Source organism: Purpureocillium takamizusanense, chromosome 4, assembly GCF_022605165.1.
Source record: "Purpureocillium takamizusanense chromosome 4, complete sequence".
In the NCBI taxonomy this organism is placed as follows: domain Eukaryota; kingdom Fungi; phylum Ascomycota; class Sordariomycetes; order Hypocreales; family Ophiocordycipitaceae; genus Purpureocillium; species Purpureocillium takamizusanense.
Window position 1 is genome coordinate 1522083 of NC_063071.1, and position 16997 is coordinate 1539079.

The 16997-nt window shown below is 59.6% G+C and overlaps 1 protein-coding gene across 1 annotated transcript; it reads left to right on the plus strand.

Annotated features, from left to right (window-relative positions):
• The first annotated feature begins 8194 nt into the window (after window positions 1–8194).
• JDV02_005125 (uncharacterized protein) lies at window positions 8195–12234 on the plus strand. Its single transcript, XM_047986386.1, has 4 exons — window positions 8195–10432; window positions 10487–10624; window positions 10686–11338; window positions 11392–12234. Exons 1-4 carry the CDS (start codon window positions 9810–9812, stop codon window positions 11832–11834), a joined length of 1857 nt encoding a protein of 618 aa, XP_047842368.1. The 5' UTR covers window positions 8195–9809; the 3' UTR covers window positions 11835–12234.
• Window positions 12235–16997: the final 4763 nt, after the last annotated feature.

A 16997-nucleotide genomic window follows, 5' to 3' on the forward strand; every position in this document is an offset into this window, starting at 1 on the left:
GGGCCGCGCTGCGCTGTGCTGGCTGGCTGGCTGGCTGGGGCAGGGCGGGCGGGCGAGCCGCGCTAACTGCCCGCTAGGTGCCTCACTTGGCGGCCTGGGCCCGGGCTCCCAGCAGCTGAACAGCGCTGGGCCAGTGGGTCCGGGTGGAGCGAGGTAAGCAAAAGCGACATGTACGTGTGTAAGGTACTCCGTACTTTGTGCGGCAACCTTGGACGGCGACAACGACGACGCCACGGTTACGTTTGTGGCGGGCGGCTGCTCCCTCTCTCACACTGACGACGGAGCCGCCTTCCAAGCGTTCGGCGCGTATCTATCTCAGTCTCGCTTTTCCGTGCTGCGTCGCACCGGCGCACGCACTGGACACCCGTCGAAGCACCGCTCCTCGGAAGACACCTTCGCCAACATCACACCTTCCGTGGGGGCGTTGCGCTGGGAGCCAGCGCGTCCCCAGCCGGGTACAGGCTGCTGCGCCGCTAGTCTCCAGCGCGCCTGGCCCGACCGCACTCGATGTAACTCGGCGCTGCCCCCGCCTGAAGCGCTCTCCCCAGCTCCATACTGCCGCGGCACGCTTACGTCGGCTGCTGGCGAAGACGTAGCCTCGCTCCCCTTTGACGGCGGATCGGCGCGGCAGGCGGCCACGGCTTCGCAGCTCTCCGTCGCATCGCTGCGTATTTGCGCATTGCTTTGCCTGGCCTGCAATGATGGAACTGTTAGCCCTCTCTCTCTCGGCTCCCTCGATGCAGCGCAGCGAGTCCAAGACCGGGCCGGCAAGGCAAGTGGGTCTCGCCTGCGGTGTCGCCGGGGCTTCTCCGAGTGTCGCTAATTGGCTGTTGCCCGCCGGTGTGTATCTCCTGGATGCCTGATTCCCCGTTGGTCTGGTCACGTGCCGGCTCCAACCACACTTTTCTCCAGCTCGGCTGGCGCTGGAATTTTCCTTTCCTTTTGATTCATCATAACATTTGACCAAGACCACCACATCGTCACATCTTCGCCAGCGAACGCTCCTGACTCTGCTCAGCTCGATATTGCTGACGGCTCCGATACGTGGTCGAGAAAAAACTCTTCAACCTTGCCTAAAACCATCATCACGAGGGCCCCTCGTGCGGCTGCCATGATGCGGTGATGACCTGATGCAAGTGACATTTTTTCCTGCGCCGATGCGCTGTGCCACCATGCCACCGTGATGGCCAACGCTTGACTGCTCGTGTCAGCATGATTGGCCCGGAACCAGAGGCTCCTATCGTCGCGCCCTGCTCTCAAGGTGCGTGAAAGTAATGGCCGCGGCTGCTCGCCAGCGTGATGATAGTAAATTGGTAATCCTACAGCGCTTGGCTGCGTCGGCGGTCGCTTCTATGCCATCGCCAACCGCTTGGCTATCTGGGGATATTTGGCACTTCCTGACTGGCGCAATCACACTTCTTTGACTTGCCGCATCACCGAAGCCCAGACTGATCGGTCGCTCTAGGCGCGCTTTGTGATCGTCATGTCTCGATGCTCAGATGTGTTCCTCCGATGCGCAATCTATGCGAACATGTGTCAAGAACCACATGCTGGGCCTTTTCTCTCGGCGGTTCTATTGCCACAAACTGGCGGCCACTCACTGCACAAAAGGCAGAGTCCTAGTCGCGGGTAACCATTCTTGTCTGCTTGACACTCAATTCGAACCGGGCTTAACCACGCGCACCGTGCACATCTAATGGCCGGCTTCGATATGACGTGTCAGGCACAGGGACGTACTATGTCCGCTTCAGAACCTTCTGCATAATGGCAATCACACGGCGCCTTGGAATGTAACCGTTGCGCGTTGAGCGCGCGCCCGGCCCATCTGCCAGTCAGCCGGCATTATGCACATAATTGCGCCAGCGAATGGCGAACCCTCGAGCTGCAGTGAAAGAACGTGCCCTCCTAGAAGCCCCCAGTATGTCCAACTATGATGTGCTACTTGATTACTCAACCGAAGGGCTCTTCAGATCGCAAGACTCGTGGGCTTGTGGTTGAGATCCATGCGCCGATTAACTTCCCTTCATCTAACCCTTGGCCGCGGAAATCGCAGCCAGTCAGTCAGCTAGTAATGCATATACCCATCACCTACTAACTCGCGGCCCTGTCATAGTGATGACAAGACGCGAAAACACGGTTACCTGGGTGTTACTCTGATGAGACTACCCGGTCAAGAGTCCGGTCGTCTTAGGCCGCTTTGGTAGGACCGCCATCCTGTCGTCAGACAACAGGATTTCTAGTGGCTCGGTCGGCAGAAAGGCGTTGACCCGATACCAATCGCAACGCAGTCGTATTGTCAAAAGCAAAGGGCCTGTCAACCAATGCTCCCTCGTCGAAATCGGTATCGCGGCCCAGGATGTGAAAGGACTTGCATCATCCCGTCACACTTGCTGCTCGAGGAGCTGGTCGCACACAGCTCGCGGAGTGGATGAGGCATATGGTTAGGATACTTTGTCAGACCTGCGGCGTGAGCCTCACGCCGGACGCGCGTACTCCTCGGGAGGAGCATTTGCTATGCAGCAGCCACGCAAGTTTTTCGGTCTGTAGAGTCCACGGTCAGCGCGGAGGGTCAGACAAGCAGCGCAGTGGTGAGGGGCAGGAGAGCCGGATGTTGAATACGATTCAGGTCTCCAAACCCGTGACCTCGAGTCCGGAACCGCATAAACATCTATTGTGAGCGCGGCATGCATTGTGCGCCGCCTTGCGTGATTCTGAAACGACGCATTGCGCTTATTCGTAACAGCGAAAGTGCAGAGTCCGTTGCGCGCGCTTGGCGGCTAATCCCCAAGGGCTAAGTAAGAGGCGCCGGGAACGAGGCCCGAGGCAACCTGACGCGTGCATTTATGCTATGGAACCCCGGGACATGACCACAGGGTTCTATATCAACGCGATAATAAACGCGCCTGCGGTCACGACTCACGACGGGCGCGGCTGCCTGCCGGCGTTCCCACACCGCTCAGACAGGGCCACGCCTACGCCCCGAATCATACCGGGATCGGGAGCCGCCGGAGGAGTGCTTGATTCCCAAGCCTGGCGCCGCCATTCATGCACCTAGAGGGAGGAAGGGGGGTGTGCGCATCGCATCGCATCGCATCGCCCTCACTTTATGGCTCGGGTGGCAGTCTCGGGTGGCCGTGCGCAACGGCTCTTGGCGGCATTGAAGCTCAGTAGCCACAGCAATGCGTGCGAAACGACCCGTGAGCGAAGCTCAGGGCCTCGTTTCACACAGATTCGCGGTAGAATTGCCCTTTGACGCTGGCTGATGAGTGGGTCGATTGCCGCGAGTTGCGGCCTGGAGCGTAGTTTATTGCAAGGCCAGAACGCAGCGGCGGGCCATGACGAGCATTGAGCGGGATGGATCATGCTGACCGTATCTTGTGCATCCTGCAGCCCGAAGAGTGCGAGCTGTTGCATTTGGCCCGGCTCTCTCCGTGTTAATGCCCTTTTCCGATAGTAGATGAAATAAAACCACTTGGCTCGGTTCTTCGCTTGGCTGGGCATTTCCAAGCCATGCCATGTCGTCTACGTACTTTACTCAAATCAAGAGAAAGGCTGAAGCCCGAAGAGGAAAGTGTGGCCAAAGGGAGGGCGATCCGCCGGTCACTGCCGTAGCCATGCCGCAGATCCTCTAGCCAGCTGTGGGTAAACGATGCCCTCGGCTGCATGGAGTCGGATGTGTCGCCGCGTTACATGAAATTTTACCGGATCGAGTCTGGTGATCATGCGACAGTCGGGGCGGACATCGCCACCATCAGCATCTGCAACCAGCCCACACTCCTTCGACTCAGCAATCATGACCACGCTCACCCAAAGGAACGCTCCGGACGAAGGGGTCCAATCTCCCCTGCGTCTCGGGGCTGAGTATGGTTGCATGAACCTGTGGAGCATTAATGGCCGTGATTGATTGATAACCGATGCGGAGCCGAACAAGATCCAGATCCCATACACCATCAATGACCCAGTGCCTCCGGACCGCCGCGGTTCGTGTGAAGTCAATCAACGACACTGGATTGGTCTTGCAGGTTCGACAGCTACCCGCAGCGGCGTGGGCTAACCCATCTGGGAGACGGTCAACCCGCGAACTGCCAGGGGCGAGCTGGAGGGCCGGGCTGGCGATGAAAGCAGGCCAGGGGATACAGACGACAGACAATACGGGACTGGCCAGGCCACGTCTGGATCCCAGGGAGGTTACCTCGGGGCGATCGTCATCAACTTGACGACGACATTCTTCACCTGGCAGTCAATCAGCCGAAACCTGCCGCGAACCAACAGCCACTTTAGCACCCTTGATTATTCGACCCTTGCATATACGATGGTCGTTGAGCGCAGAGTCACATCGCGGCCCGGTCGGTTTGGGCGGACCCCGTGTCATTATCGTCAACGAGGACGTTGGCGAGAACTTCGACGGCGACCTGCCACGCCCCGGTAGGCGCTTTCTGCCAGTGTAATCCGAGTACGATGTAGATACCTAGTAGCAGCAGTCGCATGGTATAGCTCGTCGCATCGTCTTGGCACCTCCTTTTCTGATGCTAGCCTCTGCGCTCCGTGCCGAGGATGACGTTGAGCGTGGGCTCCCATTGGGCGTCGTACCTGTCCCCGCGGCACGGTGCTTCTGGAAGCGTTTGCGTGACGCTTGATGGGTGTCCGGCTCGGGCAGGCGATACAGAGACGAGGCGCAGAGGCTGGCATTTCTCGTTTTGATGCCCGGAACTGGCATTGAAGATTTTCATCGAGGCGTGGCGTTGTCAATCGAGGAGCAGGCGGTGTAGACTCGTAAAGCAACCGGCCATCACTTTGCAGCAGGAGCGACGCAGAAACCCCGGCTGTTGCCCTACGCTTGTTCGCACCTGCCTCCCAGATGAAGATGCCTGAGGCCATGGTAGACTCGGCTCGGCTCTCCAGGCCCGGCCTGCGCTGCGCATTCGTTGGGAATGAAGATTGTACCTACCTTACCAAGCCATCGTCGACGTGAGAGAGGCGCTCAATGACACGATGTAACCATGTCGCCGCCACGCGTTGAAAGCTAGTGCATATACACCGGTTCGATCGATCCTCTCTTTGAACACGTCGAGCCTCAGACCGCCGCTTCTTTCCGTTGACTTTGCCGCCGCGTGTAATGAGGATAGCGGCTTACTCTTTTCAGCAGGTCCACTACTTCGCACTGGCCCGGCATTTGCTTCATTTACGCATGCCGTGGAGCACGGTATAGGCCGATGCCAGCTATTGTAGGCAGATCCATGGTTCGCATAGCTCCCTAATTCCACCAGCTTGTTTCGCGACAGATGTGGGAGAGCGTGCCTGCACGACGTGGCTTTTCTGGCCGCTCTCGAGACCTCGAGGCCCCGAGGCCTCGCCCCTCTACCGTCCAGGGACGGCGGAATGGACTGCGCAATAGCGCGCTCGATGTTGCATTGAGAAAGACGGCCGAAAGGCTCCTGAAATCTGCAGCGGTAGCAATCTATCAGATTTCGGCGAACCCTTGGTCGTCAATATCTATTTCGCGGCGCAATAGGCGGGATGACAATCTATCTACTCATCCAAAGTACATATCTTCAGATGACGAGGCTACCAGGCCATCTCTCGGCCCCCATCAAGCCTAACAGGGGCCGACTCCACATGCTGCAGCGAAACGCGATTGACGAGACGCACTGCGCACTTGTGCTGTCGAACGACGCACGTCGGCCGGCCAGGATTGGAACCGGGGTGGACAAGGAGCACTACGACTGTACGAGAACAGGACCAAACTGCGAAAGACCCAGGGCCCCTTGTCCGGAGAACCCCAAACACGAATGCAATACTCCGCATCCTGGTCGTCACAGATGCCGCCTGCATCCTGGAGCACAGGAAATTCCATCTTTGCCTCGTACCCATGTGCCAGGAACGCAGTCGCTGTGTCTCCGGCTTCACGGCTAACTGCCTAGCCACTCCTTGCGAAGGCTTCTCTGGCAATGCAGCCATCTACCCCCGCCAAGAGTCCCTCGACGGCATCGGGTGTGGCTGGCCTGCAGATCAGCGATACATTCTAAAACTTTTACGGAAAAGGCCAGGAACAAAGCCATGCGCTGGACCTTGTTTTGCCGATTTGCGCGAGCCAGCGGAGGCGAGTCGATCGTCGCAACGCCTAGCTGCCTGGCCGCTCCGCAGACCACCAACATTGAAGTTGTTGCGATTTCCGAGGACCAGAACGACGATCCTAGAGACTGCTGGCGGAAGTCGATCGAGAGTCTGAGCCCCGCGGTGTATGTCTCAACAAGTTGCGGCAAGCCACAGGAACACAAGGGCTTGCCATGTTGCCTGCGGCTCAGGAACTGGGTCCAATCCGCGACCACGGTACGCAGCCCTAGTCGCCGCCGTACACAAGCGGGTAGCTTAATTTGCCAGACCTTGCCAGGGCTGGCCCACTACGTGCTGAGGCGGCCGTTGAAACGGAGTGGCGCCAAATCGGCCGCGGAGACGTTGTGCGTACATGCGTACTGTACTGTACGAGCCCGCGAGGCATCGCTTGCAGAAAATCCGCTTTCCCGGCTGCTGCGGTTGCGGCGAAGGCCTGCGAAACATGCCTACCACCAAGGGAACCAGTAAGCACCCGATCATGCGTACGCCGCACCCTCGCCATCCCGGCGGGCAGAAATGAAGGGACCCCGCGAGGGCCGGAGGCGGTCCACTGCCGCCAGTCGCACGATCCCTTCGCTAGGATGCCGAAAAGGAAGTCGTTGAGGATCGGCGGGTTCGAAGACGTCGACATCCACTTGTCAGGTCCGCGTTCCTTGGATGAAAGATAGCAAAGAGTGCGAGAGAGGGAGGGAGGGGAAAAGACACCAGTCTACGAGACGGTGCTTGCAGTCCGTTTGTTCAACCGCCCGCGCGGCCCCCCGGCCAAAGATGAAACGGCATCGCCCGCCGCCCCTTGCGCGACTGTTGGGCTGCCCAAATTGTAGGACTGCCGTGTTGCGTCCGCGTCTGGCTGGGAAATTGACAACTGAGATACTAGATGCCTCTCGCGTCTGTTGTTGGAATCGTCCGTCGTCTGCGCCGTCGGGGTAGTTAGTAGGCAGGTAGGTATCCTCTTGACGGGAACGCGACCGACCGCGCAACCGCCGGGCCGCGCCACGTTCCCCAATGCCGCGTGTCGGTCCTCCTTGGCCTTCAGACGACGGCGCGTGGGCTGCCCCCGTCCATCAGACCATAGATCAACACAACTGCCTGGGGTGCCACAGGGCCATCCTCCCTCCCGACCCAATGGGCGACACCGAACGCAGGGAACCAGGCCAGACTACGGCATGACTTGCATGGCACGCTAGGCGTGCTCCTGCATGACGACTTATACACACCCGCCACGGCCATGACTTGCTGGCCGAGGTATGTAGGTCGCCCCCAAAACGTCTCCAAGCGCTCCCTCGTCAGCTGTCCTGGCCGCCGAAACGCGCGCAACCGTGGCCTGTTTGTTCGCCCGACCCAGCTGAGGGGCCCGACGAGAGCGCAACGACATCGTCATCGTGGAGAAGCCGCGAGGCACGCATGAGCTGCCCAGGCCCCGTCAATTGAGCCAGTTGCCGGACATGATGGGGGGTGGAGGGGGGGGGACCAGCACACGCACTCGGCCTGTTTCCCACGAAAGACGCCACCAGAAACGTCTGCTCGCCGCCGGTCCCTGTGGTTTCTTCGTCTTCGCGGTTCGGCATGGTCCCGAGAGATTGCTGCTGCTCGACGTGGCTTGCATTGCAGCAGTCCGATTACACAATCCAGCCTCGCTCATCGCCCCCGGGCTCCCCCTGGAAAGTCGTTGCGCCGCCTCTCGTCGGCGCTGCTTACATGTATCTCACCCACGCTGTGTCTCGAACCCCGTCATCTTGAGACGACGTTGTTGATCTCCGAGGCCCGGTGCCGCAACTGATCAAGTCGCCTGCCAGTATGTAATCTGGATAACTCGCCGCCGCCGCCCAGGCCATGTTCTCAAACCCCGCTCGCCGGCCACAAGGGCATCGTCAGCCTTTTTCGCCCTCTTGGTCCTTTTTACGGGTGTCGGTTGCACCCTTGCACGGCGCGAGCCTGGTCCATTGTGACCCGACCTTCCCGCACCCCGGCCGCTCGCTCTGGGTTTCTGCCCCCCCCCCCGTCCTTCTCACACGCCCCCCCTCCCCGCCTATGCGCTCTCCATTGTCACGCCCCTCCGTGGCCCGCCCCCCCGGTTTCTGCTGGTTCCACTGACCTTGGTCGGACTCTGAACAAAAGGGTCAGGCGTTCAACTGCACAGTTCGACGCAGTGCGTGTGAGGGAGAGCCAATGAGCGCCTTGCAGACGCACCGGCCAAGCTGCCCTTTGGCTGTGGAGTCCACGTTTCTTGTTGAACAACCCTAGTCCTGGCCCCTTTGCCTCTCTCGACGCTTCTACCGGCCTTGGCTTCATGTGCTGTTGGTATCGCCAGGGTACCAACCGCCCACGCTCGCCGTGGGTTCCTCGCCGCGCACCCTCCCTTGGGGACCATGGCTCCGAGAATGAGGCGCATCAGTTCCCACTCGCCCCCGTGTGGACTTGGGAAGCGGACCTTTGCATTTGTGTTGCTCGACGATTCGGCCTGCGCACGCATGTTGGGCCCCTTGTGTGTCTGTTTAGAACCGCAGGCCAGCGACCTGCAAACGTCGGAGGTGTCGTCCAAGCGTCCTCCCCTAAGAGCCTCAAGTAAGCCTGGCTGTGTTCTGAAAATCGACATACAACGTTCCCTGCCCTGTGCTGAACTGGGAAGCGCCCGGTATCTGGCCGGTGAGCTGTTGCGTCGGCGCAGGACGCATGACGGACCGCCTTCCAGGACAAGAGGTACATGGAAGGGCAGGCAATCGACGAGACCGGGGTCCAGCATTGCAGAATCTAGAAGGCCTCAAGCCGTCCGTCAACCGCCAGTCAACCACTGCCATCCTTTCATCAAGCACCACACACATCCCCACCATACTCCCCCATCGATCTCCGCTTGCAGGGGTGGCTGCGTCGTCGAGTGATGGGCTCTGAGTCGGCCCTCTCTTCGTCGCTGCCACGGATGAGGCGCTGCACTTTGCTACACCTGCAAACACATCCACGACTCGAGTTTGACAACTCGCGGGCAAAGACGCAGGCATAACTACGGCTCGCCATCTATCGCACATCGGTTTCCCTGCGAGGCGCATCATCACTCCCGACCCAAGACGGTCGACTGTGTCTCGCCAGCGGACGACACTCCCCCCGGGGGTCCCCACACGAGCCGATGGTCTCCTGCCGACTCTTGAATGCCATTGTAGTATCCCTGATACTACCCCGTGGACTGCGAGGCCAAGCTAGATGCCACCCTCTCCCAACCCGCCTCCCGCAATAGTCTGGAGCACAACCTGCCCGCACACGTCTCATTGGCTTCCGGGGTCGGATCGAGCTGAGCTTTCATGAGTGCCTGATAACCCACGGCCACTGCCCTCTTATTCTCCGCTGAGCTTGCTCAGTCCACCCCGCGAGCCCACGACACATTGACGGCATCGGGAGTCAAGGACGCAGCACATTCTTTACCACCTCGCACCCAGCCGCTCACCTTCGAGCACGTGTTTTGCCGTACCCTGTCCTGCTTGCTCCGTTCCAAGCTTACCGCCCGGACATTGCCGCTCACACTCGATCCGCCATTTGATTTCCGAGCTCGATACAGCAAGGATTGAGTTCTCGGGGAACAATTGCCCACATAAGAACCAGTCAGCTCCCACGGCACGGCGAACGCATCTGCCTTGCTTTGGCCATTGCCACCCGAGTACATTTTCCCTTTGACAAGTCCGAGCTGGGAAGGAGAATCTCCATCAATGCTCATCACTCGAATTTGTGACTCGGATCACACCCCTTGGCCGCTACGCAAAAACAGCTCGTCAGCTCGCCGGCCACAGTCTCCACGCATGTCCGACAGGTACGAGCTGCCACTACCTGTCCAGCCCGAGTGGCAGAGTCAATATTCGTACCTTCCCCATCAAGAATCAAGCGTCTTCGCCGGGCCTGGCGGAGATCTCCGGCGGACGCCGCTGGCAAAGGACAACGGCGTCAAAAAGACAAGCGAACCGCTGGAGGGGCTTCGGTGCACGGGGGACCTCCTGGCACCGAAGAACGTGAGGCACCCGCCCTCAAGCGAAGACCAACCATCGTCCTTCGTAGACAAGACGCCGGGGTTTGGGCCGGCTCTGCCTCTGCCAGCCGTCAGTCAACCTCCCAAACAGACGGGACCGAACAATTTCCACACCGTCCTGGGCCCTGAGGCAGGGCCTGAGCCCACAACAAGCCATTATGGCTTGGATTCCAGAGAAAACGTGGCAGTGGAGGAGGCCGATATGGACGAAGACGATGACGACGCCGCAGGACCGGACGGTGACAACCTTGACCGGCCTCAGACGGCTGCAGAACGCCTGGCGGCACGCCGAAAGATGAAGCGCTTCAGGTAAATCATAGCGAGAACGTGACAAGCGCAGCAGCGTCGCTAACGGGGACGTAGGCTCACTCATCAGCAAACGCGGTTCCTCATGAGCGAGTTTGCAAAGCAGCCTCATCCCGACGCAGCACACCGGGAGCGCCTGTCGCGCGAGATACCGGGACTCAGTCCGCGCCAAGTCCAAGTCTGGTTCCAGAACCGGCATGTTCAAACGACCGATTCAGGGGGGAGAAGAAAGAGAATCGCTAACAGATCACCACAGCCGCGCGAAAATCAAACGGCTCAACGCCGACGACCGAGACCGCATGATCAGGATGAGAGCTGTCCCCGACGACTTTGACAACGTGCAGGCGCTGCATTCGCCTTACGGGGCCGTCCACGGCATGGGCCCCGCGTCGACTCTCCCGAAGCCCCTGAACCCATCCTCGTACGGCAGCCACATGCTGCGCCCGCTCATGGTCGACGTTCAGCGCAACGATGACGTCTACCTGTCTCCAACCGGGCTGACGCCTTCCTTTGGCGGTGTGGACATTGGGCAGCCCGCGAGCGCGGGCAGCGCAGATCTGGTGTCTCCCCTCTCGTCCACGTCCAACGAAAGATTCGGCCCGCCAGGCCACATACCGGTCCCGAGGCTGTCCAACCCGCAGCTTGGTCAGCAGGGCAGCATGGAGGGCGTGGGACATGTCGGCCGCCCCAGCTTGCGCCTCTTGCCCCTGAACACGCGGGACTCGATCCCCAGATCTGCCTCCGACTCGGTCCAGTCCCCACGCACCAACCTTTCCTGGAAGTCAGACTCGGTCGACTACTCCGTCTACTCAGGAGGGCCGCCGGAGCGGCAAGGCTCGTATCACCCGGGCCAGGCCGGATCGGCGCCGCCCAGCGCCATGGGCGCGCTCGACTCGCAGCCGTACACCGGTAAGTCGGCTCCGGCCGCTGCCACCCTGGGCGCTAACTGACGGCTGGTGCAGATGGCAGCAGCAGCAACATGTCGGGCTCCTCGGGGCCGGGGTACCTTGGCCTCGGGCAGCCTACCACCCAGACCCCGGCCCGTGCCAGGGCGTCCTCAACCTCCTTGGCGATTGACTTTGGCTTCCGAGACGCCTATCGATCGACAGCCGCCCCGACCTCTCCTCCCTATTCAAGTCGCGGCCCATCGGCGACGCAAGACGGGCCACCAGCGAGCTCCACGGGATATCCTTCGGCTCCCCTCTCGGCCCCGCTGAGCGTCTCGCCGCGACGCTTCCACGGGCGACCCGGCGTACACGACTACACAGACTCGCAGCTGAGCGCCCCCATCACCGCACCGAGCGATTTCGGAAGGTCGTTCCATGAGGACGGGTCGGCCCACCCGCCGGCCCCGTCGATGAAGGACTACTTTGGAAGCGGCTCGGTCGGGTACAGTCAGGGGTGAGGCGCAGCGGCATTGCGAAGCGTTTGATTTCTGTACAACTGCGGTTTCGGTGACTGTCGCCGCTCGCGGCCCAAGTGACGCGCGCTGGGTTTTCTTCACGACTATCTCTAACTTGTATTATACGCCTGTCTTTTAATCACCTTGTACGGCCGGAACGGCGTCGAGCATCTGGGGAAAGGGGGCTGGGCGATTGACGTTCTGGACAGACTTGATTTCCGGGCTCGACATTCATCTGGTATTGATGCGTCGACTAGCGAACACGAAACGAAAGGCTATGTTATGGATTGTTATCGTAGCTGGCTTTGAGTTTGCAGGGTGGTGAAGAGGCAGTCGCCTACAGCTTGTAGGTCGCACGCTCCACGGCTGGTCTGCGGATGTAGCAATATACGTTTATTGGGGGCAAGGATCCCCCTGTCTACCGGCGGCGGGCATGTTCAACGGTGACACGTTACTGCAGCTGGATTCAGTCAACGATCATCGGCTGCCATCTGACGTTGGGGGAAAGAAGGCCGCCCATCCGGCGACTCTCGCGCTAGCTAACCGCGCCTGTCGTTTTCATATCCGTGGAAGGTCTCGTTCAATAAGAAGGAACCAGCAAAGATGCACAGACGGGCGCTGAGGCCGCGCCTGGCTTGGCCCCCAACAATCCAGCTCACGTTCCAGGCTTGATCCCGGGGCCCCAGGGGCGCGCTCATATGAGGCTTCATGCCGATATCGAACTCGACCGCATCGTAGGGACGACGGGTCAATCTGGGACGCCCCTATCCGGGACGATATCGTGGCTCCACGAGCGACCACGGCGAGGAGGAGGAGGAGGGGTCCGCATTGATGAGCCCGAAAGCGCATCTGGCGGGCGCACGATTCGTCGCCGGCGAAAGCCTGCCGGCAGGGAATAGTACTCGACTCGCCATCCTGGCGTTTCAAGTAAACGGGTTAGGGTCACGCAACGTCCATGCCGGCACGCTGCCGTAGACGCCCTTCCCTGGTCCAGTATTGTGTTGTTTTGTTGGTTTTTGTGGAAGGAGCGAGTCCCCCCGACTCGTAGTGCTTTTGGAGCACATTACCCGGGCCAGGTCGATGAAGTACGCAGGTAGGTACTACGTACTAAGGTAGGTGTCTTGGCTCCTCACTCGCTTGCTGCAGGTGAACTCTGAAGCTCATGCGGGTGGAGAGAAGGTTGGTCGTTGCCAAGCGCACCTGACTCCATGGGTAATCATAAATGGGCGCCGGGTATGCGCCCAAGAGGAAGGGGGTGGTTTGATGAATGGGCCGCACGAAAGAACCATCGACGCTACAACCGAGCGCCCGATCGGACGGGATGGCAGGGTAAAAGGCGCCAGACGACGAGGTCGCGCGTTGAGATATCGGGGCCTTTGGCGCACCCTTTGGCGTCCACTGTGCGCGTGTTAGAGCACCACCACTTACTACCTACGTACTATGGGGTCGGGGTCACGAGCGGAACACGGAAGTTAGCATTGAGTCTTGGCCTGCCCCCCCCCCTTTCCCGGGAGAGAAGAAGGAAGCCGGGTCGAGGGGGGGCACGCAATCAATCAAAGCCCCAGATCCGCCGCGGGCGCCGCCATCATGCGATTGTTACATCCCGCCAGGGCCGGCCCCCCCAGTACTTTCTCCTTCTTCCCCATAATAAACGGGACATGCAGGTTCTTCTCGGCATCCCTCTTTCGTGCTGCTGGTTCCGAGTGCGTAGGATACTAGGATGTGATGCCCCGTTCTCGGAGCTATCGGGCGCGCACGCGTGTGTGTGTCTATAGGATGCAGGGGCACTGCATGTCCGTCGTCGGCGTCACGCAGCTTGATGACCCACCGCGGAGTCCGGGCACGCGGTTCGAGAAGCGTGCGCTCTCGGGGACCATGTGGGACGAGGAGTGATTGCCGGGGCATAACATCGGATCCCGGCCGAGAGAGAGATAGCGACAGCAAACTCAGCTCGACAAACGCGTCCATGAACCCAGTTGCACCCCAGGTGCAAAGTCAACCATCGGCTGAATCGTCTGCAGGGTGGAGGTGGTGCCGCTCCGTACTAACAGACGGGAGTGATCGCTTGCTGCTGCCGTATGCGGTCGCACTGCGAGATGCGCCAGGACCGTTGTTTCTGGGTCAAATGAAGGAGGTGAAGTTAGGGAGAGAGCGAGGGAGGCAAACTACGGTCGCGGTAAGGGCATGGCGTGGCGCAGCCTAGGGGGGAAGACGTCGTTGCCTGATTGTGTGGAGCGCGCCTGCTTCGTTCTCTGCGCAATGTACGAAGTAGAGTCAGTTTTTAGGAAAGACCACTCTCGATGGTCAGGCGAGCGTCGGCATGGTTGTCGACTTGTCTACGCTGCTCCTTCCTCCAACGCCCCAGCCAAGGAAAGTAACAGCCACGCGCAGTAGCGGCAGCGGCGAACCCTTCTTTGCCTTTTGCCCAGATGTTGCATTCTCTTCACGTCTTTCTTGTACGCCATCTCCCAAATTTTGTCGCTTCTTCTTCTCTTCCTGACATCATGCTCACCACCGGGGCGGGGGGGCCACCAAAGCCAACCTGCAAGCGTCCCCCGCCCCGATGACTCACTTTTAAGGCCCCAAGCCTCAAGGGGCACGCCATATCGCGATGGTAAGAGTTTGCCCAGGGTGTTTTCCGCAATGCAATAGGAAAACATTGGCTGACTGCCGCGCGCAAAGACCATCGTTGCCATCATGGCGACCCGGGCCGCAGCGCTACGGCTGTGGGCCCCACGGCCGCGGGAAGGGAATTGTAGTCGCGATAGGTTCGTCTTGTCCATGCTCGACGGCTCGTTGTTATGCTAATGCTTATTGACAGTCGGCGACGGCACGGCTGAAAGCACTCGAGGTGTGAGTCAGACGGATCTCCTCCTGGCCGGCCAGACACCCGTTGCCGCCGCCGCTATTGCCGCCGCGGCCCCGCCGCTGACGTTGGGGACGGCCCGGTGTGGACCCACTCGGCCGGCGCCCCGCCGAATGTATGGCCGGTGCGCAACTCGGTGGAGGGACATGGGGAATAGGGAGGCGCGGAAAAAAAAAGGGGGGGGGGGGGGGGTTTGAACGGGACATGTACTTCGTAGATGGAGTAGCAAATAGTACTGCACAACTATCATGATTTCTGAAACTTGTGTGAGCCATGAAGCTATGACATCTGCAAAGTCAAATTGCAACCCAAACAAGCGCTGACATGGTTCCCGCAGAGGCGTAGTGCCGAGACGGGGCCGTCTAGAGAGAGATACTCCGTGACAAAACCCGACAGAGGGGCTGTAGGCCAGACTTTACAACTTGAAGGCTTGGCTTGGAGTTCCCGTTGTTTATTGTGAGGGCGTGTACAGCGTGGTTTGCTTCTGCCAGTCGCAGTGGCACCCAGTGGGCGGGGGAGAGCGCAAGCATTCGTAGCGTGCGTGCATGTTTGGAGTTTGGGTTTGGCAGTTACGTTTCTTTGATTCTCAGGCCATGGCCAGGGTTGAGCTGGCGGCCTGCGTCCAACATATTTGTTGTGAGATTACGAAGCGACGCGTGACTGCGAGCACACTCGCCACGTTTATGGAAGACGGAGTAATCGATCCGTGTTACCAGTGGCATTTATCTGAACCCCCTAACCTCGCTGTCTTCTACCTCTACTCGTACAGTACCACAGAGCTCTGCTTGACGACCCAACTCTGCTGCAAGAGCATAGAAATACCAACGGCCTGAAAGACATAACATAAACCGGGGCTGTCTCTCACGAGAGACGTCGGGTTGAGTGTTAAGACAACGCGCCCACGACAAAGCCCAGGAGGTCGCAGATGATTGTGATGGTCAGGAGCAAGGGCCTTGGTGAAGCCAGACGCGGGTCTGCCGCCAGCAGAGCCCCCGGTCCTGACCATCACAATCATCTGAGTCCTCCTGGGATTTGTCGGTTTTTGTTCATGAATCGCCTCGGTCGTGACGACCTGAACAGGTTGCATGCGGAGCCTCTCCCCCTGAAGTGACGCCAATGAGCGGATTGAACAATTTCGAGACTTTGACTTGAGCTAGCAGTACGTACGGGGGGGGGGGTTTCAGTGAGCCCGGGCCAGAACCTCATCGTATATGACTGCCCGAGGGACGAGTGCTGCGTTCGTCGACATTGTGTAATTGTCTGATTCGTAGAGGACAACGAGGTGCTCACAACGGTGGCGGGAAGAAGATGAAGACATAGCAACTTGATTGACAAGCAATGTTCCTAGAGTACAAGATATACACTCAAACAATGGACGGGCATCAGTCATTTATAGTCGGTCGATGGATGCCCGTGTCCGTTTTCCCGTAGAGCAAGAGCGGCGCATACGCCCTCGAAGCTGCTCGAGACGCACTTCAACCGGGCGCTCGTTCGAGTACATGAAAAGGCCTCACTCATTTGACGCCCCGGCAAACGGAGCTAATGGTCCTTTTGCGTGTGTCTGTTCGCGATATGAGGCTATAGACACTTTTCCCCGTGAGGCGGTCGAACACTGAACGCCCGGGGGGCACGCGACCACCGCCGCGCAGTCCAACCTCAGAAGCGACAAGCTACTGCATCCTCGTCACGGACATGAGGATCTGAGGGAATTAGGAGAGCACATCTTCGGGACTGTGATTCGGATGATTCGGATGACCTGGCCGCTGCTCGTACTTCATACAAGATGCTACGTACTACGAGCCGTCGTCCTGCGCGTGGTTCATCGAGAAAAGACGGGGCACCGGGATGCGGCATGCAACGCCCCGTTTGTATGCTTCGACGCAGGTTCGCCCGCCTCGCCATCGGCTGATCGGCCCCCCTCCCCCCTCTGCCCCTGTCGCGGCTGCACTACCATCAACTTAGTACAGGTAAGGAAGCAAGCACCCCGGATATGCTCCCGTAGCGCCAATCGCCGCCCATCACCCCCTGATCGCTCGATCCCGGATACTTGTCGTCGCGGGGAAATGGCGGGAGCTTGCGCCGGAAATATGACTACCGCTGGTGGTCATGGCCGAAGACGCCCAGCTGTCTGTCTGGCTGACGATGAAGCGGATAAGTCGTGCCGTTGGGGGACTGAACTCTCCGCGCACGTAGCATCACGGCTCAAAGGTCGATAAGAGCCTGAATAGTGTGAAATGGGGACATTTCCGGAAGACTCGAGCCGTCGTCGCAACGCTAGTCTTTGTCTGGCCGGGGGAACA

Bases quoted from the DNA above. Each gene is read 5' to 3' on its own strand.
- JDV02_005125 (XM_047986386.1), top strand. From the start codon at position 9,810: ATGCTCATCACTCGAATTTGTGACTCGGATCACACCCCTTGGCCGCTA. The intron at 10,625-10,685 runs GCATGTTCAAAC...AGATCACCACAG, and splicing joins CAAGTCTGGTTCCAGAACCG to CCGCGCGAAAATCAAACGGC. The intron at 11,339-11,391 runs GTAAGTCGGCTC...CGGCTGGTGCAG, and splicing joins CGACTCGCAGCCGTACACCG to ATGGCAGCAGCAGCAACATG.